Source organism: Barbus barbus (genome assembly GCF_936440315.1).
Source record: "Barbus barbus genome assembly, chromosome: 42".
In the NCBI taxonomy this organism is placed as follows: domain Eukaryota; kingdom Metazoa; phylum Chordata; class Actinopteri; order Cypriniformes; family Cyprinidae; genus Barbus; species Barbus barbus.
The window spans coordinates 7,479,464-7,505,999 of record NC_136720.1 but is presented as its reverse complement, the minus strand read 5'-3'; the positions used below and the strand labels follow the sequence as shown (position 1 = coordinate 7,505,999).

The following is a 26,536-nucleotide window of genomic DNA, read 5'->3' as shown; positions in this document are numbered from 1 at the left end:
ATAATTTAGTTTTTTCATGACTTTTCCACCATCTGTCTTCTCTCAGCCTCAGGTGGCATGCCCCCCTTTGTGTCTGAAACATATTGCACATGGCAACAGCTGGTTAAACAACTTGTTCCTTGTCTGGATGAACTTCCAGGTATAAGGACACAGGTTTCCTTATCTGTCCGCCTGGAAATAAAGGCACTTAAAGTTACAATGACTAGATTATCACTGTATATCTGCCTTGTTTTCTTTGAAATAATCTGTAATTATTACTTTAGGATGGACAAATATTCTGTTGACAGGATTTGTAGATAATTTTCCAGCATTTTTCCCCTGTTTCCTTGGAAACTATTCACAAAACACATTCACATCCACTTTATTTTAATGCGTCCTTGATAAAGTGTATACAGTGCCGTGAAAAGGTTTTTGCCCTCTTCCTGTTTTTTAATTTTTTGCATATTTGTCACACTTAAAAGACTCAGATAATCAAACACATTTTAATATTACACAAAGATAATGCAAGTAAATACAAAATGCAGTTTTTAAATGATGATTTCATTTATAAGGGAATTTTTTTTATTTTTATCGATTGACAGCACTAAAATATATAATATTATCAATATATTCTTACAATAGGTATGGGTTTAGTTGCTTGCAATTGTGCAGAATTTACTGTTATTACTATTCCCTTTTACAGATTAGATAAAATAAAAGTCTGGGTGGCCCCTCTGATGTAATTAAAAAAAAAAATATTTAGGAGCTGAGTGGAAATATGATTGATAGCCTAAACCTTTGAGGCGTCTCTGCAAATATATTGCCATCGATAATAATGAATGATATGTGAATAAGTAGACCATGCTTATGTTTTCACAGTCCCTCGTATTTGCATAACAGTCATAACAACACTATTCATTATTTATTCACTTCAGTCTTCATTTTGCCCTGACAAAGAAACTGCACAAGAAACATCAAGCTCTGATATCAGAAAGGTTAGTTTTCAGAAAAATAAATAAATAATGTTTTCCCCGGAAGGCTCTTGTATTCATAGCACATTTCATCCTTTGCATGAATTTTTAAACCAACCTCGGATTTAAAATTTAGATTTATCTTTGATGTCAAATAAAATGTATGCACATTACACTGCAGCCTGTTGTCAAGGCCCTGAGAAATGACTAATCCACATTCAACACGTTATGATCGCTGCCATCAACCCTTGTAATATGCAATACAGATACGAAATGAGAAATATTTGGTATTAAAGTGCCTTTTCACTCTTTTAAGGCTCTGCAGGGACTCTTTGTCCATTTTAAAAGTCCAGTTTGCCTCACTGAGATTTATTCACGTTAGCACTCTTGGGTTCACAAATGCACACTCATGCAGTGCGTATTGAAAGCATGGTGTGCCTATTGAATTCAAATGTTATTGGCTGAATCCTGTTTTTAGGCTATCTGCATCTCAAATCATTACATGTTGAAAACAGTTTATCAGAGAAACCTTGTTGTCACCATATTTGTAGTGTATTTGCTATTCCGAACATATTCATATTTGAATTAAATACTACTTTTATTTATTTTTTTGTAGTATGTATACTGTATGTACATTTTCTGTACGCATCCTTCTAATTTTGATGACAAATCAGACATGATTTTGAACGTCTTCATAATTTGATCAGAAAAGGAAGGTAAAAGGTATTATTGTACAAACCCGGACTGAATGCAAAATAGCTGTGTTTAAGCCGTGTTTATTTCCAAGATGATAACCGCTCGCTGAACTAAGCATTTGCACAGCTGGGCCTTATTCAGGACAAATGAGCAGAACAACTTCCAGCAGAAGTCATTTGTATAAGTATTCTTGCATAAATTGCCATTCAGTTCAGTGGGATGGTTTACGGAGCGCCATGGTGAATGTGTCATCAAGACCTGTTTGCATTTTATTTGTTTTAAGTCAACATGAAGTCAAAACTAACCCCCTTTTTAACACTTCCATGATCTTATTGCGCATAATTCATAGTTCACGTTATTCATTGCTAGTCATTTTGAAAAAAAAAAAAAATAAAGTCCTGCAAAATCTTGATCTGACTGATTATTAATAATTTAGTCAATTCATGATGGAAAAAAAAAAAAACATACTGCTACTTTGAGTTTTGACTTTGTCTAATAAAAAATCTTTTCTTTCCTCAGAGGAGCTTCGGAAGTTGAGCTGGTCTGGAATTCCACGGCAGGTGCGCCCGATCACATGGAAGCTGCTCTCAGTAAGTGGAACAATCTCAGCGCACAGTGAAGTCCTGCTTCAAATGGTCAAGCTCATTAGAGAACTACAGCGTACATCCATTACAAGATGAATCAAAGAATGCATAATGCATTCTACATAAATACACATTTATAAGTAATTAGGCTTCCTACTAATGACTTCTGCCTGGAAGCTCAGAGGTCCAGTAGAATGAAAACTACATTAAACCATTTCAGTGGTTGGGAAAAAGCTGAAACAGTGAATGTACAAAACCTTTTTCTGTTAGACAGACCTTTGAACCACCTGAGCTGAAACATATAGCACGTGCTTATTTTTTATCACACAAGATGCTCTTTGGAACATTCTCAAATCATGCTGAGAAGACATGGATCATGCTGTTTTGTCCATGCCAGCTGGAATGCCTGCTGTCATTAAAGCTCTGTCTTTCTTTAACTTTGTGCTCTATAAACAGGGTTCAGAAATAGTGTTTTTTGCAAACAATAAAAAATAAAATAATGGTAAAATAAAACAGAAAGTGCACTTTAAAAACAAGAAATGTTAACTTTAATTTCTGCACCTAACCTCAACTACCCATGGCAGATGTGTCTACGTTTTTGTGTTGGCTATTGGAAATGTCCCTTCTAATGAGGTATTTATTGGATAATTTAGCAATAAGCCCTGGCTAAAAAAGTCCAGAGTAGAAATCAAAGTTTCCATTTGGTTTGAGTTCTACAGCCAGAAATATAATTCATGCTAGTATGCAAATGAATGTGTGTCCAAACTACGGCCCGCTATGACTCCTGTGGCGGCCCGCGAGGGATTTAAAAAAAAATTATATGAATCTGCAGAGGTGGGCAAACTACGGGAGTTTTCATCCAGCCCGTGAGGCAGTTGTTTCAATATGCAATATCAGTAAAATCCAATAGATGGCGCTGTACCCTGTAGTGCAGTATTTAACCCCTGATTTACACTGTCCCACCGCTCCAGTCAATCCGCGGCACGTTTCAGAAGCGGCTCTCCACGCGGCTTCGCCAAAGATAGGCGCCTAGTCTATTTTTGACGGACGCCACGTTCAAGTCGCACAGCAAATACTAAATAAAAATCTAAATTGCTATATACACTACAAAACTGGCACAATTGTAAATAAGTTACATGTTTTAAAAATGTGAAAGTGTTCATTTGTTTTGAAAAATGCCTTGTATTGGAACGGTTTTAAAAATGCTTAAAAGACTTTCCAGTATCAGAACAAATGCCAGCGTTATCCTCCTGCTCACGGGTACTGTAAGTTTGTGGGGAAAACATGGAAATAATTTGTCGTTTTATCTTGCAAAGATATGCTTTCTTCTGTTTTCCACACACATTTTTGTGAAAATGGATATAGTACTGTTTTTCTGGACTATAAATTGCGTATTTTCATCTGAAATATGCTGCGATTTCCAAGGCGACTTATATAAAGCAATCAAGGTCAAGCGCAAAGCTCGCACATTAGGATTGGTGATGAATGAGAAAAGGCAAGTGAGTTTGTATTGTGCATTTTCCAGCAACAACGCCGCTAGTTTCAGTTTCGCTTTAAATATTTAGGCTGGGCTTTATAATATGTTTATGGTGAATGCCACTATAATTTGTTTGTTTTTTACTTATATTTTCGTTCTTTTTTTCTATTCTGAACACTGCTAAATTTACAGGATTTTTTTGTGGAGTGTAGGGAATATAAATACGTTTCTAAAGTTTGTAAACGTTTCGTTTATTTTACATTATTTCTGAATGAAATTATAAAATGTGTCTTATACAGTGCCCTCCAAAAGTATTGGAACAGTAAGGCCAATTCCTTTATTTTTGCTGTAGACGGTAAACATTTTGGTTTGACATCAAAAGATGAATATGAGGTGAGAGATTAACATTTCAGCTTTTATTAACAGGTATTTTCATCTGGATCTGATACACAACTTAGAAGATAGCACCTTTTGTTTGAACCCACCATATTTTTCATGTTCCCAAAAGTATTGGAACATGTGACTGACAGGTGTGTTTTGTTGCCCTGGTGTGTCCTATTAATTGATTATTCAAACAATAAATAGCACTGAATGTCTGCACTCAGTTCCAGATCCGTGCAAACTGCATTTATAGTTAGTTAGATGTGTAACCAGCATGAAAACCAGAGAGGTGTCCAAAACGAGCAATTGTGAGGCTGAGAGAAGATGAAAAATCAATTAAACCATTGCACAAACACTGGCAATAGCAAGTACAACCATTTGGAGTCTCCTGAGGAAGAAAGAAACCACTGGTGTACTAAGTAACACACCTCAAACGGGTAGATCAAGGAAAACATCTGCAGTTGATGACAGAAACATTGTGACAGCTGTAAAGAAAGACCCTAAAACAACTGTTAGTGACATCAGCAACAACTTCCAGAGGGCAGGAGTGAAGGTATCACAATCTACTGTTCGCAGAAGACTTCATGAACAAAAGTACAGAGGCTACACCAGAAGATGCTAACCACTCATTAGCAAGAAGAATAGGAGACGAGCCTCAAAAATTCTGGGACAAGGTTTTATGGACTGATTTTATGGACCAAAGTGATGGAAAGGCTAAAGTTTGGAGAAAGAAACGATCTGCTCATGATCCCAAACATACAAGCTGATCTGAAACACAGTGTACACAGGTGTACATTATAGTACATATTACACAAGTAATGTAATGGCTTGGGCTTTCATCGCTTCTTCTGGGACAGGCTCATTAATCTTCATTAATGATGTAACACATGATGGCAGCAGCAAAATTAACTCAGAAGTCTACAAAAATATTTTGTCTGACAATTTACAGAAAGATGCAACCAGACTGAATGGGAGATCCTTCATCATGCAGCAAGATAATGACCCAAAACCTTGTGCCAAAACAACAAAGGAGTTCATCAGGGGCAAGAAGTGGAAGGTTTTAGATTGGCCAAGTCAATCTCCACACTTAAACCCTGTAGAGTATGCATTTTACCTGCTAAAGAAGAGACTGAAGGGAGTAACCCCCCCAAAACTGAAAGCGGCTGCAGTGAAAGCCTGGAAAAGCATAACAAAAGAAGAATGCAAAAGTTTGGTGATGTCAATGTGTCACAGGCTTGATGCAGTTATTGAAAGCAAAGGATTTGCAACTAAATATTAAGTCTTTTTCACTTTAATCTATGTTAATTCTATGTGTTCCAATACTTTTGGTAACATGAAAAATGGGTGGGTTCAAACAAAAGGTGCTATCTTCTAAGTTGTGTATCAGATCCAGATGAAAATACCTGTAAATAAAAGCTGAAATGTTAATCTCTTATCTCATATTCATCTTTTGATGTCAAACCCAAATGTTTTCAGTCTACAGCAAAAATAAAGGAATTGGCCTTACTGTTCCATTACTTTTGGAGAGCACCGTACATCAATCGACTTGTACACCAATGCAACTTATCTGTGTCATAAAGTGCTCATAAAAATAGGTAGCGATAGTACAAGAATAGAATTGCCATGTATGTACAAGTATACATAGTACAGTAGTAAGTGAGTGTCAATTTAGAAAAAAAAAAACCCAAAACAATCAAAGCTTCATTTGTCATAAACACATTATATGGCCCCACACTTAATGTGGAAAACTTGATGTGGCCCTCGAGTCAAAAAGTTTGCCCACCCCTGTGCTATACTGTTGCATTAGCAAACCTCAGTCCTCTAGTAGGTGATAAAGTTACCTTCAAATTTGTCTGCCAAATGCGCATACTACTGTGACCAAATGTGTGTTGGCTTGTTTTTTCACACGTCCGATGAAAGTTGGATCAACTACTGCAGGTGCGCATTTCAGATTAAGTTTGTTGTGGCTAGAAAGACTTTTCGTAATGTTTGATACTTTTGTGGCAATGCTGATAGTGTGACACATTGTATTACGCAATTGCATTCTGACACATTCTGGGATCCAACCACACATGAAATGGGGCTTGCATAGCTAGAAGTGTTTCCACTCCCCTGCCTCTCATGCAGACTGATGCTGATTCGAACCCCATACAGAGCGGTGTGAATTTAGATCAGTTAAATTGGTGCCGTGACCCGTATGGGAGTTTGGTTAAGGGGGAGAGCTTGTGGCCAGGTGGTAAGAACTGTTCCGGTAAACCATCTTCCCCTTGTCTCTAGAGGTGCACAATCTGCATATTAAGGAAGGAGAAAGCATTTTAAGTTTTAAAAAAATTCACTTTTCAACTTTAATAATGGATGTAAGATATCAAGTACGTAATTGCTGTAAAGTTTCCCCCAGGACAGGACTGGCATGATGAGGGGGTTATGTGTGGTCGTACCCTCTGACACACAGACAGGCGGCAGTGTGCCCTCCTGCCATATTGATAGATGAAGTGTCAGTCTGGAACAGGATGGAATGGAGGAGGATATTTGATATTCTGACCCCCTTCTAGGCTAGTGTGTGGTCACACACACACAAAGAAATATCCAATTCACCCGTGTGACCTTCATTTGCCTACGGCTACCGCATCTGTCATCTTGACTCGAACCCTGGACTGCAGCCCCACTCAATCAAACCCCATCGATCCACGCTATTGAGCTCCTGCACAGGTGTGCACATTGTGAGTTCATCGGTGTGTGTGTATTTGTGTTTGAGTGAGTGGAGAGCGAGTGTGAACAGCTGGAAAGCATCCTTTAACAAGAGTAATGACCGGCGGAGGGCGGCATCACCGTTTGAACAGGCGCTTTAACGCGTGATCAATTCTGTGCATTCCGCTGACGTCTCACAAACTGCCACCGAACCGCTCTCAACACTTTCCTAAGAAATCATTTCTCTCTTGTCAGGTAACTGCTAGAAAATAAAGATTTTATTAGTGGTGTTTGCTAAGGCAAGAATTATTATTGCTATTTCTCGTACACATGATTCTATTTTGTACAAAATAAATATTTAGCACTGTTTCTGTTTGTCATCTGACAGATTTAAACAGGCAAAAAAAAAATAATATTTATATTAATGGACCTAAGCCATATGTAGAGACTACAATGTAATGATGGATATTTGAATTGGGCTCTTTTGTCTTTGGCAAACCTTGGAATGCCATAGCATATGGAACAGCCAAACAATCACCTAACAACACTCTACCAACCACTTGAAACACCCTAGTAATTGTCTGGCAGCAGTTTAACGAGTCTGTCAGTCACCTAGAAACTACTTTGAGTTGGGTCTCAAATTAACGCGCCATTAACTTATTATATGCACTATGTACTCAACTCTAGTGTATTAATTATAAGGTTATTTTGTCATCATAGACATAGCCTTTATTACTGTATAGAATACGTGAAGAATAATTGACAACAGGGCCTGTTAGAAAAAAATGCACACCTTATTTTATAATAATTCAACGGACTGGAGTCAGTTCTTCTGCTCATACTGCAGTTAACACACCTCAAGACATCGCTCAAATGTTGTATTTCAAGACATTCGTCAGTTTTTTGTCCTTTAAAACCTCTTGTTTGTAGGATTGATTTCTTACACATTTCATCCTATGTCTCCATTGCTAATTCCAAAATGTAATTTAGAGCTATTAACAGAGGCTTGAGCTGTAGATAGTAATGCCATTATTAATATGGTTTTGAGAGGGAGAGTGTGCAATTTAAGCTTGTGAGTTTGTTTGTCTCTCAACAGCGTTTGGCAACAGCGTCTTTACTGATAGTGAATAGTAAGTTCATCTGCTTCAAAAACAGTACTGTCATTACCTCGCTAGTGAGAAATGTCAGGTGGCTTTTAACTTGCTAAGCTATATTACAGAAAAAATAAAACGTAATTTTGTGGCATAACATGGATAATATATAATTTTCATCCTGTTGTTTACTATATTTATTTGCTTGGGCACTGTTATTGTTTTTTTTTTTTTTGCTGTTGTAGGCTGTAAGGCCATTTTATATAACTGAAATCATTTGGTGAAGTGATATGGACATGTAATGTGGTTGAGCCCTGCTTGGAACTAGGTTAGCCATGTGTTTCCCTGAAAATCATTGCACACCTTAGAACGTTCGTCGGCCAATCAGATTCAAGCATTCAACAGCCCCATAGTATAATATAAAACAATATAATTGCTGCCTCATTCTATGATTTAAAAGCCACATAGGTTAATTGAAGGAAATTATTTCAAACACTCAATTGACACTATAATGTGAGTTTGGAGTAAAAATATCTTGTTCTTTTCATATATTTTTGTACATTGACACTGTACTGCTAAGTAATGATGGGAGAAACAAACGTTTTCAAAGCTTTGAATTAAATTAACCAGTTGCTTTGCAAAATGATTCGCTATTTCAAATCGCTCAAACTCCTTACTCTGCTGGCACCAGCTACTAAAAACTGTGTAAATGCAGCAAAAACTCAGGCTAAAATATGCATTAAAAACAGCTTTTACAAACCCACTGCAAATGTTTTATTTGAAGTATAATATATTAAATGCAATTTGACAAATCATCAAATAGTGTTAAACATGAAGTGTCTGAAGTATGAGTGCTTTTATTGTTTGTTTCTTGAAGGGCTTGTTTAAACATGTCAAAAATGGACTATTAACTACTACTCTTTGTAAAAAAAAAAAAAAAAGATACATCAATATGAATTTTTTTGTGATTTCTAACGATATTGTGATATATCCAATACATTATGTGAATTCTTTTGGACACAATAATTGTGTAGTGAAAATCTGATATTGTGACGAACCTAACATTGCCCTAGTAACCACCTAGAAACTATTTTGATCACCATAGCAATTGCTTAACAACCACCTAGAAACCATCTAGAACACCGTAATAACAACCTTACAGAACAACAACAGATAATCATCTGTAAGTGCACACTAGCAAACATCCAGAGCATCCTAGGAGTTGGCAAGGAACTAGCTAGAACACACTAGCAACCACCCAGAACACCCTAGTAATTGCTTAGCAACTACCTAGAAAAGCCTAGCAATCATCTGTAAGTGCCATATCAATGTGACATCTATTAGTTGTCAGTGCAACTAGCAGTTTCACTGAGTGATTCGTGTTGTCAGGGGAAATCAATGCTACTTTGGGGTCTTCTTGGCTTCCTGTTTCATTTCCTGTGACGACTGCCTCTTCAGGCATGACTGAAAGCCAATGAAACCTGATGAAGAGAACGTCACATCTATCTGATCTCTAGACATGATGCCTACACTATAGAAATGTTTGGCCTGCAACAGCACATTTTATTACTTGAGGTAATGGCACCATTGCCCAGACAAAAAGAGCTGGTGTCTTCTCTTTGGTCTATTTCTGTACAGCTGCCCAGATGTGTAGAAATTATACCCACAATCCCATGCTGCCTTGTTTATTTGTGGGCGTAACTCCTGAAAAATTGGCTTGTACTAGTTTAAAAGTGCAGTTATGAGGGTTCCAAAATAACATTTTGTAGATGTAAGATGAAAAAAAAGACTTACCCCAGTGTCTCGTATTCTCTGTGGTAACATTTTTTTTTTGGGTGTAAGACCTATCTCTTTCCCACCCAAACACTCGATGAAATAGCACACGGTGGGCTTTAATAAATAAAAGGATAAAGCTGTGCAGATGATTAAATGGTGGTTTCAGTCACACTAATACGAGGTGTTTGAGTAATGGCGTCCCGTCGTGAGCAGGTGGGAGCGGGTTGATGCAGAGCCAGCGCCTGGACACAGACCTTACGCGTGTGTTCATCCAAACCCAGCTGCTGGGAAACATTTATTACCGGCCTGTTGTTCCTGGACCTCTGCACCTGCTGTGAACAATGCCCTGCTCTCTCTCTCTCTTTCTCTGGAAACAAAATGAGAACAACAACTTCATTTCATGTTTATTTCACCTCATGCGGTGTTAATACATGAGTGCCAGATCAGTAGTGTCATCTTTTGTGGATGTTATTAATGAGAGCAGTTCTTTTTGTAAATTATCTGTGTTAAAATGATCTTTGTTAAGTCTGGAAGTTACCAGTTCTGGTAGAGGTCTGCAGAGGCATTATATTGATGCGGAAGCCAGACAGTAAACAAGACCTTGTCACCGATCTGACCCAACCCAATTTTAAAACGGAGCACATTGTTCAATATAGTTGCTCAGTATACATGCTGTTAAAAAGTTTGGGATCAGTAAGGCTTTTCTTTTTTTTTCCTCTTCTCTCTAATAAGACTCTTATTAGAGTTTTTTTTTTCTATTTTTTTCTCTAATAAGACTCTTATTAGAGTTTTTTTTTTTTTTTTTTTTTTTTTTTTTTTCTCTATATATTGTGAAATATTATTATATTTTAAAATAATGCTGAATTATTATCAGACATTTCTATTCAGTGCCACATGATCCTTCAGAAATGTTTTGATATTTGATTTTTTTGTAACGTGACAGTTTTTCTGGATACTTTGAATAAAAAAAAAAAAAGAAAATGAAAAAAAAAACACAAAATACGTCTTTACTATCACTTTTTATGAATTGAACACACATCCTTGCTGAATTAAAGTATTCATTTATTTCAAAAACAGGAAGGAAAAAATAAAACAAGTATGTATATATATGTATATATGTATATGTATATATATATATATATATATATATATATATATATATATATATATATATATATATATATATGTATATATATATATATATATATATATATATATATATATATATATATATATATATATCTGTTCTTTTTAACTTTTTATGCATCAAAGAATGCAGAATAGAAATAAAAGTGAAATTCCATTTTGCAAAAATTTGAAATAAACATAACTTCTGGCATCAAAATGTTATGCTCAGTAGAAAGGACAAATGAAAACAGAATTCTCAGTAAAATATTATATTTTGTGTAATATAGAACCCTAATATAGTAAGAATATTCTCAGTTTGAAAAAGAATGGTGCCCATTCTCCTCATGTATGTGGTCATTATTATTATTAGACAGTAAGGGAATATCGTTATGGAGAATTTTGTTCCGATCCTGTGAAGCAGCTTGATATTTCTTCTGTTATACGGCTCAGTTATTCTGATCTAATGCCTAGTGACCTCTCAAGATTGCCGTTACATCACTTCTATTGCCCTTTTCATGTCTTTATAACGTTTGCTGGATTCCTCTGCTAATGGAAAAACTAATCTATTAGGGAGATGATCAGATATAAAAATGAATGCTTCCAATAATGCATTAACTTAAGTCTTATCAAGTAATCACGGACACTGTCAGGTACATTTTCTCATGAGATTTAACATGATACAGAACATGTGTGAAAGAAACACAGAAAATCCAAGGAAAATATCCCTTGTGAAAACAATTTCCTGAGATTCTTTGTCTAATTATGCAAGATAAAAAGTTAATGTAATTTCTATATAGTTTTATGGTAACACTTTAGAATAGGGAACACATACTCACTATTGATTAATAGTTTCCCCTCAATAAACTTCTAATTTGCTGCTTATTAATAGTTAGTATGGTAGTTCAATTAAGGGATCTAAAATATGGTCATGCAGAATAAGGCATTAATATGTGATTAATAAGTACTAATAAACAGCCAATATGCTAGGAATATGCATGTTAATAGTGAGAATTGGTCCTTAAATAAAGTCTTACCAGCTTTATTATACAAAATGCAAACCTTTAGATATAATGGAAGTAACAAGTTGTTTAGAAAAGTGGAAAATTATCTTATGATTTATGTATATGCACTGTACACTGTATACAGTGCTATGCATAAGTTTAGGCACCCATGCTAAAGTTGACTAAAAAGAGGAATAAAAAAATCATCTTTTGGAAATTGAACTTAATGCCTTAATTTAAAAAATTGGGAAAAATCATACCTTTAAGGACACCAATTTTCTTTGTGAATGAATAATGTATCGTAAATACATAAATGTTCTTCCTTAAAATACAGGGTGCATAAGTTTGGGCACCCCTATGTTAAATTCCCATAGAGGCAGGCAGATTTTTATTTTTAAAGGCCAGTTACTTCATGGACCCAGGATACTATGCATCCTGATAAAGTTCCCTTGGCTTTTGGAATTAAAATAGCCCCACATCATCACATAGCCTTCACCATACCTAGAGATTGGCATGGAGTACTTTCCATAAGATCATCTCTCAATGCAAATCAAACCAGCTATTAGGCCAACTGAAATAAAACCATGCCAATCTCTAGGTATGGTGAAGGCTATTTGATGATGTGGGGCTATTTTAATTCCAAAAAAAGTGTTTTCTAACGGTCCGCAGGGTCAAAAGTCTCTATAGTTGAAGAAAAACTCCCATGTACAACATCAGGTTTATTAATTGCCATCTCTAACTCTATGGTGTGCTTTTTCTTTTAATAATCTGAACTTTATTTATAATGTGTTAGTCTGTTAGACTTAATTACATGTACATATGTTAATGGAGCGTAAAGAAGAGCTCTCCTTGGCGCGCACACATCTTGTCACAAAACTCGTCTGAGTGTGGAAGTAAAAAATAGCCACATGGGGGAGCGTCTTGTGTGATAAATGGATTTCTGTGCTTGTAGATTTTCGTGCAATCAATTACTTTATCAAGAGACTTTCTTTTCTGGGCCTGAACATCTGCTGCGTTCTCATTCTCTTGCTGTGGCAAGTAATAAGAGGAAATGTAACTTTAAATGTGACTGATATCAACTTTTGGACCAAAACTTTATGAAACCTTCAAACTTTTCTGATTTCAGCTGTCTTCAAGTTAACAGCTATTGTGCTGGTGCAGGCAAACAAACATTTTGTTGGAGAGCGCAGATCTATATCAGATTGATTTAGAGGTATCTTGTCTAGCCTGGCGTAAGCATTAGCTTTTGTATTTGTTCGTCTCTTTACAGGGGTACCTGCCAGCCAATGCAGAGCGGAGAGAAAGCACGTTGCAAAGGAAGCGGCGGGAATATTTTGGCTTTATTGAGCAGTACTACGACTCCCGTAACGATGAACACCATCAGGACACATACAGACAGGTAACTACATTTGATGCTCCCGTTGCTGTGATTTCAAATACAAACTGGTGTTCTGTTACTCCTTATATAAGCATTATTAGTCAAAAGTCCCATATTTTTGATATTAGAACTGTAAGATGTGTTAGATAAAATGCTGTCTAAAATAATATGAACTTTGCAGGGAAAGTACTTAGTTTTAAGCACATTAAATGTTTCACCCCCTTAAAATTTTGTCCCACTGCAAAACTGTCAACCCTCTCGAGTGTGTCCAACAAATTAAATTCATGCAGAATCATAATTTTGACATGCTAAATAGTTTTTCAGTTGAAGTAGCAATATGTTTGAAATAGCAATGCTATAATTTAAACCGTTTGGATGTCATTTTTAGCTGTGTCCCACAGTTTGCATGCAGCCCCTTTTTTTGCATGATTTCTGTGCATCGGTGTAATGTTCCTTAAATTTGTAACACTTGGATATTTTGGTAAACGGACAAATATACAACCTCTTTCCATTTTCTTAATTTTTACATACATTGTGGTTGCAGTTGTCAAGTTCAGCCATGCAACAATGGGACAAAAATAAATAAATAAAAACCGGCTACAGAAAGACTTCCAGACTTTGGTCCAAAATAGCTAGTTGCTATTGTATAATTTAAATTGTATAATAATAAAATATAATAATAATAACAATAAACAACAACAATAATAAATAATAATACTACTAATAATAACAGTAACAAAAACAATAATAATAATTATTATTACTTTTTTTAAAAAATATTTTTTATTATTATTGCATTCATACAAACTGTTAACATGGTTGAAATTGCAATTTTTTATAATTTTTTATCCATATCTCGTGCATTAGTCATAGAAAAGGCTTCCTACAGTACTGGAGAATACTGCTAACTGAACTTTATGCAGGATGGCAGCAATAATTAGCTGAACCAAATGATTCAGATCTTCCTTTTAACTACCTGACTTCCCGTACAGCTCTGCACAGAGCGAGCTAATTCTGCTGTTAATGGAAGATTTAAGTTCAAAGCCAGCAGTTCAGTTTTGCCAGGGGTTGAATGTAATGTAGTCAGGGTTGTTGGTTGTGTTTATGTACTAATTGAGGTTTTGGCAGCAGTAGTATGTTAGCTTTGCCAAAACACTGTTATGTTAGGAGCTCATAGTGTTTAGAAATGCCACCAACAGATAGTCTTTGATATTTAGATGCAGATTCAGAAGAGGAAAAGATGACAAGAAATGTTTAAATCTCCAGTGTATTGGCATCAACCTGTTGCTGTCTCTCTGATCTGATAAATGTCTGGCTGATTTAAGACTGATCACTGGCGATGTGAGATTCACACATTTGTTTCACCTCTTGGGTGATTCTCACAAAGCCTGTTAAGAACATTTCTTACATTTCACTCCAAAATGGTCGTGAATAAATACATATTTATTATTAAATATAAATAAGTTATTTTGCGTTTTACAATAATTAACTTTTTTCTTAGAAATTTCGAAGTTTTCATGATAGTACAGCTTCCCCAAGTTTTAAGCACATATCCTCGATATCAGGCAAATTATATTTATCATAACATAATAACATAAATTGGGAAAAAACAAAATTTTCAAATATATATTTACTGTGATTATTTTGTAATTAATTTATTTGAATTTTGAATGTAAAATGACACACAATATGTGTCATCAATGAGAATTTGTTCTAATGCCTCAAATTTATGATTTTAAAAAACAAATCCAATTATTTCTCACGGTAGTAGAGCAAGGGGAATCTGATGCGAGAATCTAATCATTATTGGGAGGTTGGAAAGTGCTTAATTTTCATAAAAATAGCTAATGCAATCATATAAAAAAATACATTGATATATAACCTACACTGTAAAAAAAATTCCGTAAAATTTACGGTAAAAAACTGGCAGCTGAGGTTGCCAGATTTCTACCGTAAAAATACGGTAGCAACGTTTTAGGTTTTAACTTAAATTTACAGTTAAACACCGTAATTTATTTTACTGATATAATCTTAATATACAAACCTATTCAAGTACTGAAATCTGTTTTGTTCCTTTGAAATACACTGATAACCACCAAATGCAGGTGATAATGAGAAAGTCACATGATGAGCCAAAGCCCATCACAAGCAACTTTTAAACAATAGAATATACAGAAGGTGCACAGTGTCATTCACACAAGCACTAAACACCATCATGGTGAGACTCGTTAAACTGAAATATGCTATAAACATTAATTTAACAACATTAGATGTAACATACAACCCTAATAAACATAACTGATAAGAAAAAACTAAGAAGAAACATAGTTATTTCAAAGAAAAAACGTCAAATTCAAACAGAATTTGAAATGGAACGCAGGGAATTCTGGGAACGTCAGTTTACGTTTTTTCCCTGTAAATTTTACAGGAACTTTCCGTTAACCATGTAACAGGTTTTTACCGTAGCATTTTCACAGTTTTTTACCGTTAAAATCACGATCATTTTTTACAGTGTATCTATAAAACTCTATGCAAATATATGCTGCACACTTTCCTCTCAATATCTAAATAAACACAACAAAAACTGACAGTGGTGAGAAAGCAGCAGTTAAGAACACATCTGATTACAACGATGCAGTTCGGTATAAGTCCTGTCACATAACGCTTATTTATATAGTACTTTATACCATAGCCTTAAATCAAGCAGCTTTACAGTATTAAACAGTATTAAGTGGTGAATGAAACGGTCAGTTTGTGTGCCAAATATATTATTTGCATAAATTATGATTTTTGAAAACTGAAGTTATTTGCTTTGTTTGTCAGAATATGTATAACTCAATATTTTAACTAATTGCAAAAGCCGAATAATCAAAGTCTACTGGTTAATCAGTGAAATAATCAACGATTAGTGTAATCTATTATCAAAATAGTTTGTTGCAACCGTATTTATTTTATGAAAATTCATTACAAATGAAGAGGTTCATATGATTGATCACTTCTGCAGAATAAAGAATGTTCATAAATGGTGGATTTTAAAGCTTCACCTAGTAGTGAAAATGTATGTGTATTTGTGTGTGTTTGTCTTCTTTCAGTTCCATAACTCTTCATGTTCCTGACATCCACATTTTGTGTATATATATATATATATATATATATATATATATATATATGTATATATGTATATGTATATATGTATATATATGTATATGTATGTGTGTGTGTGTGTTTTCTGAACCATCAGATTCACATAGATATTCCCCGAATGAGTCCGGAAAGTTTAGTTCTGCAGCCCAAGGTAACTGAGGTAAGGACAGATGGGCCGCCAAGAGTCACGTCACACACTCAAAACCATGTCACTCAATCATCATCTATTTGTCTGTCTGTCTGTCTGTCTGTCAAACTCTCTGTCTGGTCAGCCAGCTGAGTCTCGAGCCCAAAATGTTTTGTTGGAAAGCTTGTGTTATGGTACACAGGAAGTAGAATACCAGAACAGGAAGTAGAATTCAGTGAGTTTCTTCTCAGGCGCAGCCTTAAACGGCCAGGCTCGTTTCTCGCCGAGCTTTCTCGCTAGTCCGTTCTGTCCTAACCTGCTTGTGCTCCTCTTTTTGTGTCTCTTCCCTGCAGATTCACATTGACATACCGAGAACTAATCCTCTTATACCTCTCTTTCAACAAGCTTCTGTGCAAGAGGTGAGACGTTTGCACCATCCATTACTCAGCTTGACTCGTTCATCCTCACAAACTCACATCCCTTTTTGAATCTTAGAAAATGTCAGTTCCAATTTATTATAATTGCATGGACAAAAGCAACCAGTGCAGTTCTTTAAAACATTTTCTTCTGTATTGTTGGGAAGAAAATGCATCATACAGTTTAATGACCTTTTTTCCCTTTAAACTGAGTTCATTCACATTTAGTTGGCTTTGAAATACTATTGCTGCATTTATACCACATGAGAGCATGCAAACAAATCTTGTAATGACGTCTCTGCCATTGGGGCATGCACTAACAAGAGGAGAAAAAAAACCAAAAATCTGTTCCATACTGCCTTAGTCTACTGTTTATTTTATTTTTTGGCGATGCTTGCTGAGTGTTTTTGTTGGCGTACATAACCAGACCCAATGCGGCCTTGAATTGCATATTCATATCATTAAATTTAGTGTCAAGGGCTTGCTGGACATGAATTTCCTTTGCAAAGACAGGTGTGTCGATGCATTGTGGCCCTGAGCAAGATTCCCCCTCCTCCTTTTCCCCCCGCTGCCTTTCGAAAAATTATTCCGCATTTAAAAGAATTATCAAAAAGCATGCAGTGTTAAGTAAAAGTATGGACGAGGCCTCCACTGTGGATGTATCCTAACCAAATAAATGGATAATGTATTCGCTTCAGGCTCTTCGATACACTCCAGCTCGCTCATTGATTTCTGCTGCTTGGTTTAGTGTCTAATTTCCACTATGTAATGGGCTTCTGGAGGAGAGCGAGATCTTACCTTGACTACCTCGAGGAGAAGAGAGAAGATGGGAGGGTACGAAGGAGAAAAGAGGCAGGAGATGTCAGCTATGTGGAGAAACTCACTTACCAGTCTAAAGTCTTTGATAAATGGAGCTTTGATCATAGAAAAGAACGCAGAGGAGAAAGGCGCTTCATTTGATCGACAGGATCCAGAAAAAAATAAATAAATGAGTGTGAGCTGCCTTGTACACATTTATTGTTTTGGGCTCAACGTGCAAGATGAGTTTATTTGGGGATGACAGATACATTACGCCCTGAAAGGAGCGCGGGAGATGTCAGTTACATGAGGCAGAGAGAAGAGAAAGAGTCTTCCAGTTTCCCTCTTGATTTAAGTCAAACTTCATGCTGCTTTCCATTGAGCTGACAGCAAGGTGAGACAAAAAGGGAAAAAAAAAGTCACCATCACTTTAAATTAAGGTGTTGTTTCCTATGAAAGGAACACAAAAGTTCTTGTTTTTTACTGTCTAAAGATTCAACTTAAAAACAACATCTGAAGTTACTCCAAACTCGGACACAAAACTACATCTATATTCATAAATGTATTTAAAGAATGGATTTGATTTTGCCAAGTAGGACATGTCAACAAACAACACAAGACAGAATGTGCATCTTGACAAAAGTAAATTGAGGACGCTCCTACTTTCAAAACTGAAATATTATTGGGTTTAAGCACAAGGTCTAAACTAAACCAAAGTCCCTTTAAGGCAAATCATGTTACTCGGCGGCCATCTTTGAAACGCTTCTCGGGCATGCAAGTGCAGCTCCTATCTCTTTGAATGGGGAAACATCAAATTCTCCAAAACTGTTCGCCAAGCTTACGATTAAATTTCATATTTGAAATTACCAATGAAATCTGACACAAACTGTATTATAAATGTTGTTTATTTTGCTCAAGTAGCTTTAAAAAAAGCTTATTTCTCGGGCTAGTTCAGTTTGTGCAAAACTATATGAGTGACACATCTCATCTCATGGGTATTCTATAGACTTTGACTAAACTAGACTAAACTAAACTTACCCCTAAAATTAGAAATAATAGATTGATATCGATTGATGTTTTTGACTCATCCAACCTTAGCCCTGACTTGATCCTAACCCTAAAATCTGATTGTTCAATTGCAGTGTTGTTCCAGAAACCACAATTCTATAAATCCAGGAACACATCCAACTTGGCAAACCACAAATATAGAGAGCTCCATCTAATAATAAATATGCACACAGCTACTTGTAATTTCTCACCTTGCTGTCTGTGCTATTGAGTGTTGTGATGTTAATGAGTAAAAAGCTGAGAAGGCTTAATTGATTTTCTTAATTGATTGCTGGCTGGGGGTGGCTGATTCCATTGTGTCTCTAATTAAAACCGTTTGAGTGACCTTGTACGCTCAAATTCTACTACTAACAGTTTTCATGTTGTATTGCATGAATCACTATATAGCAATATCTGCTACTTACAAATGCTGAATATGTATTCTGATATCTTCTTCTTTTGCTGCTTTTTACTAGATCTTCGAGCGGATTCTGTTCATCTGGGCGATACGACATCCAGCCAGTGGTTACGTTCAAGGCATCAATGACCTTGTCACACCCTTCTTCGTTGTTTATGTTTTCGAATATATCGGTAAGTCAATAAACCTTTTACAATATGAGATATATAGGACCCTGGCAAACTCCAAAAACAGCACAGCTGTGTAAACACACTAGTTTTCTGTTCTTCGCTTTTGGTGTTAAGCCAGCATGGGTGTTTTATGCCCAGTGGCATGACATTTAATATCATTTTTCAATCGCAATCTCATAAAATTCGGCATGACCTGCCCCTTTAAACCTTTCCAAGGATCTTCGGTTTCTTTGTCAGATTCAATCGTTGTGATTGTTCCCAATGTCTTTCCTTTTCTTGACCTTTACACCTTTAAGTGCTTGATTTCCTGTAGACTAAACGGGTTGTCCAGACTAATGATTTTGAAGGGCCCAGAGGGACCCTTCCAATGGACTTATGAGACAGTAATAACCTGAACCATGCAATGAGCAAGGGCGGCTCAATTGATGCACTCAATGGATGGAGGATGAGGGTCTTTTCCCCGGGCTCTGCAGTCGTTGGCATCCATGGGGATACATTTTGCTGGGTCATTTGACCTTGTCTAATTCTGAAGAATCAAAGCCTCCACTTTGTTTTTGCAAGTTCTGTCCAATTTATCCTTCAGGCCTGAAAAATACTCTACACAAGTGCACAAATGCTTTGCGTGACAGTAGGTGACCTGAAAGAGAATGGTAATGTGGTATCAGTGCTCATTAGCATACATTTCTGCATGAAAATGAGTGACTTCTGGGTGTTTCGTCACACCAAATCGCTGTCAAGGTGAATGCTCCTTTCTGAATTATGTAGTGCAGTGATGCTAATATTCGAGAATGTGTATCTGAAGCTTGAGCAATGAGTAATCCTTATGTAATCATATAAGTAATCCATCTAACATGCTTGCATTGAGTATGTTTCGGGCCTAGGCCCTTGAATAGTGAACAACATCCTGTCAGTGATATATCTTGGGTTTGTTGTACCATTTGTTATTTCCTTTCTTGTTTTCTCCCAGCACAGTTTCTTGCTGTTCTCATGGCGAAATGAGATGCTTAATTGTTCCTTCTCTGAAAGGTGTACTTTATTTCTGTTTTGTATGCCTCTGTGTTTGTATGCACTGTGTGTATATTTGTCAAAAGACGATGACAATGCCTTAAGAAGGCCCCTGTTCTCCTATGATAAAGATGTTTGGGAGAACTCTCTCTCTTCAGTGTGTGTGGAGGAAAGTTTGGTGGAAAATGTACCTGTACCAACTTTCTCAGCAATTTATTTCCCACAACTCCACCCGGCGCAATAAGGCATGGTGCCATATGTGACAGATACTCATTCAAAGTGTGCTATGTGGGCCAAGTGCTGACTGCTGAGGGCAAGCAGTAGCAAAACATCACGGCTTCACTCTGACGAGAGACCCATATCCATCAATGCCTGTGTAACGGCACACGCCAAAATTCACTACTTGTCTACAGTGTATGGGAAGGTACTTTAAATTATGGGTAGCTTTGATAGATACTGTTGCAGCTACAGTCAGTACAAATGAATTATGGATCAACTACGGATAAATAGTTATCATGTTATTCCACACCATTTGTGGAAGAACAAATAGATGTTTGAATGTTATTCAGTTACAGTTAACGGGGCTGAAGCTTTTAAGCTTAAAAAAAAACAACAAAAAACTTAAAAGTAGTCCATGATTTGTGCACTATACCCCATATCTTCTGATTCGTAGTTTGGTCTGACTTGATCCTGTCTTAGCGGTTAACAGCTTACAGGAGGGGAAAGATTACCCCCCCCTCCCCAAATACTCTCTCTCTCACATAGAATATATTGGCCACATTTATGGCTTAATAGTGCTGTTGTGTGTATGAAGATTAAAACTTAATGCACCAGAGTCAGATTTTTTATTATCCTTATTCTTATTTTTTAAGTGTTTTTTTAAGTCTTACAGGTTTCAATGAACTATGAAGTTTACAGCTACTTTTAATTAGTTTCTCCCAACATTGCTCGTCTAAAATACTCTGGATCAGAGAATAAGCCTTTATTTAGATGGTGCAGCCCAGAATGAAATGCACCCATAAATTCCTTTTAGCAGAATCATGTTATTTCTTTAAGCCACAGATTGTTTTTGATTCCTGCTTTAGAAAATGTATGATGACAGGGCTAAATTAGGGGCCAGTTAGTGCTTTGGCTGTGTGTGCTGTTAGGGCATTGCATTATTAAACAATCATTTGCATTACACTTGTAAATAAATGCAAGAAGAGACAGTGAACATCTTCATTGGGCTTTTCTGCCCTTGTTCTGAGAGCCTTCAAAATATATTTGAATACAATTTGCTCCCAACAAATGAAATTTCTAATCTGCTTTGTGAGTTCTTGTACTTTGAGGGCCAAGGCCTGATGGAAGAAAAAGCAGACTGCAAAGTTAAATTCAATCCTATTGATTTGTGCTAGTGGCAAGACTGCAGGGAACCTTCCTCATGGTAGTCAAACTATTGTACAGGAAGCCTGAACGTTTTTTTGCCGTTTTTGATTGCTTGAGTAGTTTTACAGAGCCATTAGCATGAAGTCTGACCCACATTCATGATTCTTCTGGCCAAAAATAAAAAGACAACGCGGTCTGAAAAAAAAATTCTAACTCATAACGCAAAGCAAGAAAATAATGTTAGTTTTAGGAGTTTTTAGGGTCAGAAAGGAATAGCTCACCCCAAAATTATCATTCAAATGACAATTTAATGAATATCCGGTTGGGTGAATTCATTGTAATGGTAGGACATTGTGACTTTAATGCTTAATAAAGCACCCAAGGGTGTGAGCAAAAAAAGCACATACAAATTTTCAAAAACATCGGATGCCTATTTTCCGCAAGTTAGTATGATTCTTTAAGGTCTTTGTGAAATGTCAGCAAAATATTTTGGTTCCTCAATGGTCGTGTAAAACACCCTTTTTAACTTGTCAAAAACAGCTCTGTTCACACGAGCCATTTCAGTGCATGCTTCTTTAAATGGTAATGAGCTACTGCTCACCCCACCCATCTCTTCTGATTTTTTTGTGTATTTAGTGGCGCATTACCTTCAAAAACTAAACTAATCAACTGCATCCTCAGTGGCTCTTGCGTCAGGAAACCTCTGCATTGCTTACAAAACATTGTTGTCGCTACAGCAGTTCGAGCGCAGAGTAAATGGTGGACAGCGTATAACTGGCTGAGAGCAGAAATATGCTAATACGGGACAGTCTGTCAGCAGTCGTGGGCAGGGTCATACTGCTCAGAAAATCAAAACAGCTTGATAATTGGGATTTAAAATTTGTCGTTGTAGGGTGATTGTGTCCACATACTCTTGCATCCGATGTCTCCTTTTAAGTCTATGATACCTGCAGCAATAGAATGCAAAGCTGTTTTACGTACAACACAGAAGACGTTAGCAGAACATTTTGTCTGTTCAAAAGCAAATGGTTCTTTCTCAGAAGAGTTAATTGCACAAGTCAAAGTAGAAACATGACTTGGTTTCCTGGTGGACTGATTAAACACATCTGTTAAAAGCACTTTTCACTTCGGGAGATTGTGTAGAAATCTGATTGGAGCAATATACATCAGACATTTTTAGGTTTAAAGTCATTTTCATTTGCCTTGGCTTATAGTTCTCTGTATGAATAAGCGCTTCAAAACCATCAGACCCATCCAATATCGCCATTCATTACTCTTTTAATCATTTGGCTTCATTTGCATAGCTCGTTAAGCTACATATGTCTATTCTATCAATATTTTTAATCTACAGTGCCGTTCTTCATGGAAGTCTCCTTCTAATCAGGCAGACACTTTGTCTCGGAAGGTTTTGTTCTTTGGTCACTCTGTTCTTCTCCTTTCTTCTTTCCGTTCGGATCTGTTTTTCCATTAGACTGCTATAAAGTTTTATAATTGAAAGTAACGAGTGTGTGATGAAATGGTACATGCAGTAGTGTGGCACACTATTGATTCAGGAGGAAGATTGTGTAATTTGCATCGTCTTCATGTATAGATTCTCTCAAAGTAATGTTCTGGAGGGCAGATGTGGATCAGTGGTGCTACTGTTAAAGATCCACTGGATTGGGTGAACTATTAGTGTGGGCAGCACCATCAGTGCTGGTTGAAGGAATAAAGAGTGAAGAGAGATGATGTAAGCTGTTAGCTGAAGATGGACACCAGCCAGTTTTGCGTTTTACTTTAACCCGGAAGACGTTCTTCATTGCACCAAAGATGGAGCGACCTAGAAACCCTAGGACTTCATGTAAACCTTTCAGAGGTTCTAAGTGTTCCTTCAAAACTCTTCGTAATTTATGGGAGACACACAGAATGATTCCTTCAAATGGCACTACTGTTTTAATTGTTGTTCTGCTGGAAGGGTTCATTGTTTGGCTAGTTAGAATGAGCAGTTAGCCTATCCAAGAAGAGAAATGCTAGAAGATTTCCTCCACAGCAACATTCTGCTCCGTAGAGGATACAATTCCACCACCCTGAGCATTCCTGGTGGATTTTGTGCATATACTCACCATGGATCACATAGATTCCAAATAGCCTATGTCTTTTACGTCATGCCCATTAAGTCCACTAACCCTGTAACCGCTGACACCTGCTTTCAGTCCATCTTCTGGTAGGCCTTTGTGGGCCGTTCATTGACTAAGTGCCATGGGCTTCCACGGCTGACTTGAACAGTTAGTGGTGTGTGACCCACAATTGAGGCCTTAATGAGTATCGGTTTGTTCGGATTTCTCGGTTTGAAGAACTGAGCCCAGTGCTGATTTTAATGCAGGTCTGATTAACTTTCCTCATTTGCTCTAACGAGTTGTTAAGTGACTGCCTTGGGATGCCTGAAATGTCTAGTGGCAGGTATTTTTCCTCTCTTCCTCTTGGTTGAGTTCCCTTTGAGACTTTCCTGAACTGTCGACGAGTATAGGATACCAGCAGTTTGTTTGTACTGTAAATATAATGTCCAACTATCTATTTAACCTGTTTGACCTTCAGGTTTTGACATTTTTGCTTTAGAGCGCATTAATTTGTTATAGAATAATGCCACAGTGTTGTCAAATAATGTCACATAACTTTATAGTGAAGTGACATACTGCCAAGTATGGTGACCCATACTCGGAATTCGCGCTCTGCATTTAACCCATCCAACGTGCACACACACAGCAGTGAACACACACACACCGTGAACACACACCCGGAGCAGTGGGCAGCCATTTATGCTGCAGCGCCCGGGGAGCAGTTGGGGGTTCGGTGCCTTGCTCAAGGGCACCTCAGTTGTGGTATTGAGGGTGGAGAGAGAGCGCTGGACATTCACTCCCCCCACCTACAATACCTGCCGGCCCGAGACTCGAACCCGCAACCTTTGGATTACGAGTCCAACTCTCTAACCATCAGGCCACGACTTTCCATTAACAAATATTGCAGTGTTAATAAGTAATGTAATTTTCATTAACAGGTAATATAATGTTGCTGAAGAACAAGTAGCAGAATGTTATGGAATAACAATGTAATGTGAATGGATATCATAACATTAACAAATAGTGTAATGAATAACATAATGTAACATTAAAAGATCATATAATGTTGCAGTAGAACATAACATTACCAAATGTCATAATGTAATTTTAATAACATGAAGTAACTTTAATGGAAAGTGTAAAATTAACAAATATCATAACTTAAGAAATAACGCTACCAAATAGTAAATTGGTAAGTAATATTGTTATTAGCAGATTATATAATATTAACTTAAACGATTAATTTTCTTATGTCTTCATGCATAAGCTGAGCTATGTCTCGCTTTGTGAGCTGCTCTTTTTTTCGTCTCTGAGTGTAAAATGCCAAAAATGATCTGGAAAAATTGCCCTGTCATAAAGTCATTAGTTTTCTCTGACTAATCACAGTTATTGAATATTTTTGGATCTAGTTTAATTACTCGGCTATAAAAAGCTATAAATTGAATTTCTGTGCAGATCCTCACTCTGAGAAATCACTTCTTGTTCATTTACATCTGTGAAACGTGTCATGCTAGACTTGGTGTAGTTTATAACAATTAACAAAATAATTTCTTGGAGTATTCTATGGGAACGTCACTCGGTCACCCGTGAAAATGTATTTGCTCCCTTTCAAAATTATCAATTTATTTATTTTTTGGCATCAATTTACAAGAACTGCAAGTGTGGTTGTCTGGCCATGCTCTCTTAATGCCTCATGACTTTCCCATTACAGCACATGTAATGATTCCCCTTATGCTTCTAATACAAGCAAATTAATTCTTTAATAGGCTAATCTTGCATAATATTTCACATTCAGGGAAGTTCACCACTTTTTTTTTTTCTTACATTCAATGCTAATGCTGTAGTGGCTACGAATAGAGTTGTGATGTTTATCGTTTATTTCATCTCCAGTCCACACTCTCACATCAAGCTATTTCAGACATTGAGATTTATTGGGCTTCAGCCATTCTGCATAACTCACTCCCACTTGTCGACACTGAGCAGCGATAAAAATGTCGTAACATTTTTGAAGTCACAACAATTGCTATGGTTACATGTTCAGGGTGCCGTTTATGCCTCTGAGCAGATTTGAGTCCCACAAGACTACAGCAGTTGTGCTGAATATTTTTTTTAATAGTCATAACTGGATCCATCGGCTGTAATCCACACAAGAGCCAAAACCTTCCTACAAGAGTCTGTTGCGGATCAGGACACTTTGTATTGATTTGTATTTTTACTACCAACAGCATTTTGTCTTTATTGCACTACCTTTCAAAAGTTTACGATTGGTAAGATTTTTTTATTATTGTTTGTAAGAAGTATCTTATGTTCACCAAGGCTGTATTTATATCAAATAAACATTAGAAAAGGTTAATTGAAATTGAAAATAAAATATGAAATATTATTGCAATAAAAAAAATCAGTTTTTGCAAACATAGCAAGTATTTTGATAGGAAAGGATGATGAATATGAGAAAAACAACAACAACAAAAAAAAAAAACACAAACATTTCAGACTCACTTCGGACCTTTACACTTAAAGGGGTCATCGGATGCCCGTTTTCCAATAGTTGATTTGATACTTCATGGTCTTAATATAAATTCTATTACTTTGGTTAAAATTTATCAATGGTAGTGTAAAACAACACCATTTTTACCTTGTTAAAATCAGCTCTGTTTTCAGCAACCCGTTTTAGTGCATATTCCTTTAAATGCTAATTAGCTCTGCTCACCCCGCCCCTTCAAAAATAAAGGTAATCCACTGCATCTTCTGTGGCTCAGATGTCGGGAGTTAATGACAACTGCTATGTTCAATATTACAT

General features: G+C 36.5%; 2 protein-coding genes across 5 annotated transcripts in view; one reads left to right on the top strand and one right to left on the bottom strand.

The window, feature by feature from the left end:
- LOC306861483 (uncharacterized protein) overlaps nt 1-26,536 on the bottom strand; it is an 814,549-nt gene that overhangs the window by 255,298 nt on the left and 532,715 nt on the right. The window lies entirely within an intron of this gene.
- LOC306861482 (TBC1 domain family member 22A-like) overlaps nt 1-26,536 on the top strand; it is a 156,832-nt gene that overhangs the window by 24,866 nt on the left and 105,430 nt on the right. Inside the window, exons 5-9 of one of the 4 annotated variants that reach the window (XM_079403747.1) lie at nt 2,166-2,236; nt 13,043-13,171; nt 16,392-16,454; nt 16,775-16,840; nt 19,159-19,273. In XM_079403747.1, the coding sequence (XP_079259873.1) occupies nt 2,166-2,236; nt 13,043-13,171; nt 16,392-16,454; nt 16,775-16,840; nt 19,159-19,273 (444 nt within the window). The remainder of the gene's footprint in view (nt 1-2,165; nt 2,237-13,042; nt 13,172-16,391; nt 16,455-16,774; nt 16,841-19,158; nt 19,274-26,536) is intronic. The other 3 variants (XM_079403748.1, XM_079403749.1, XM_079403750.1) reach the window with 3 other exon arrangements.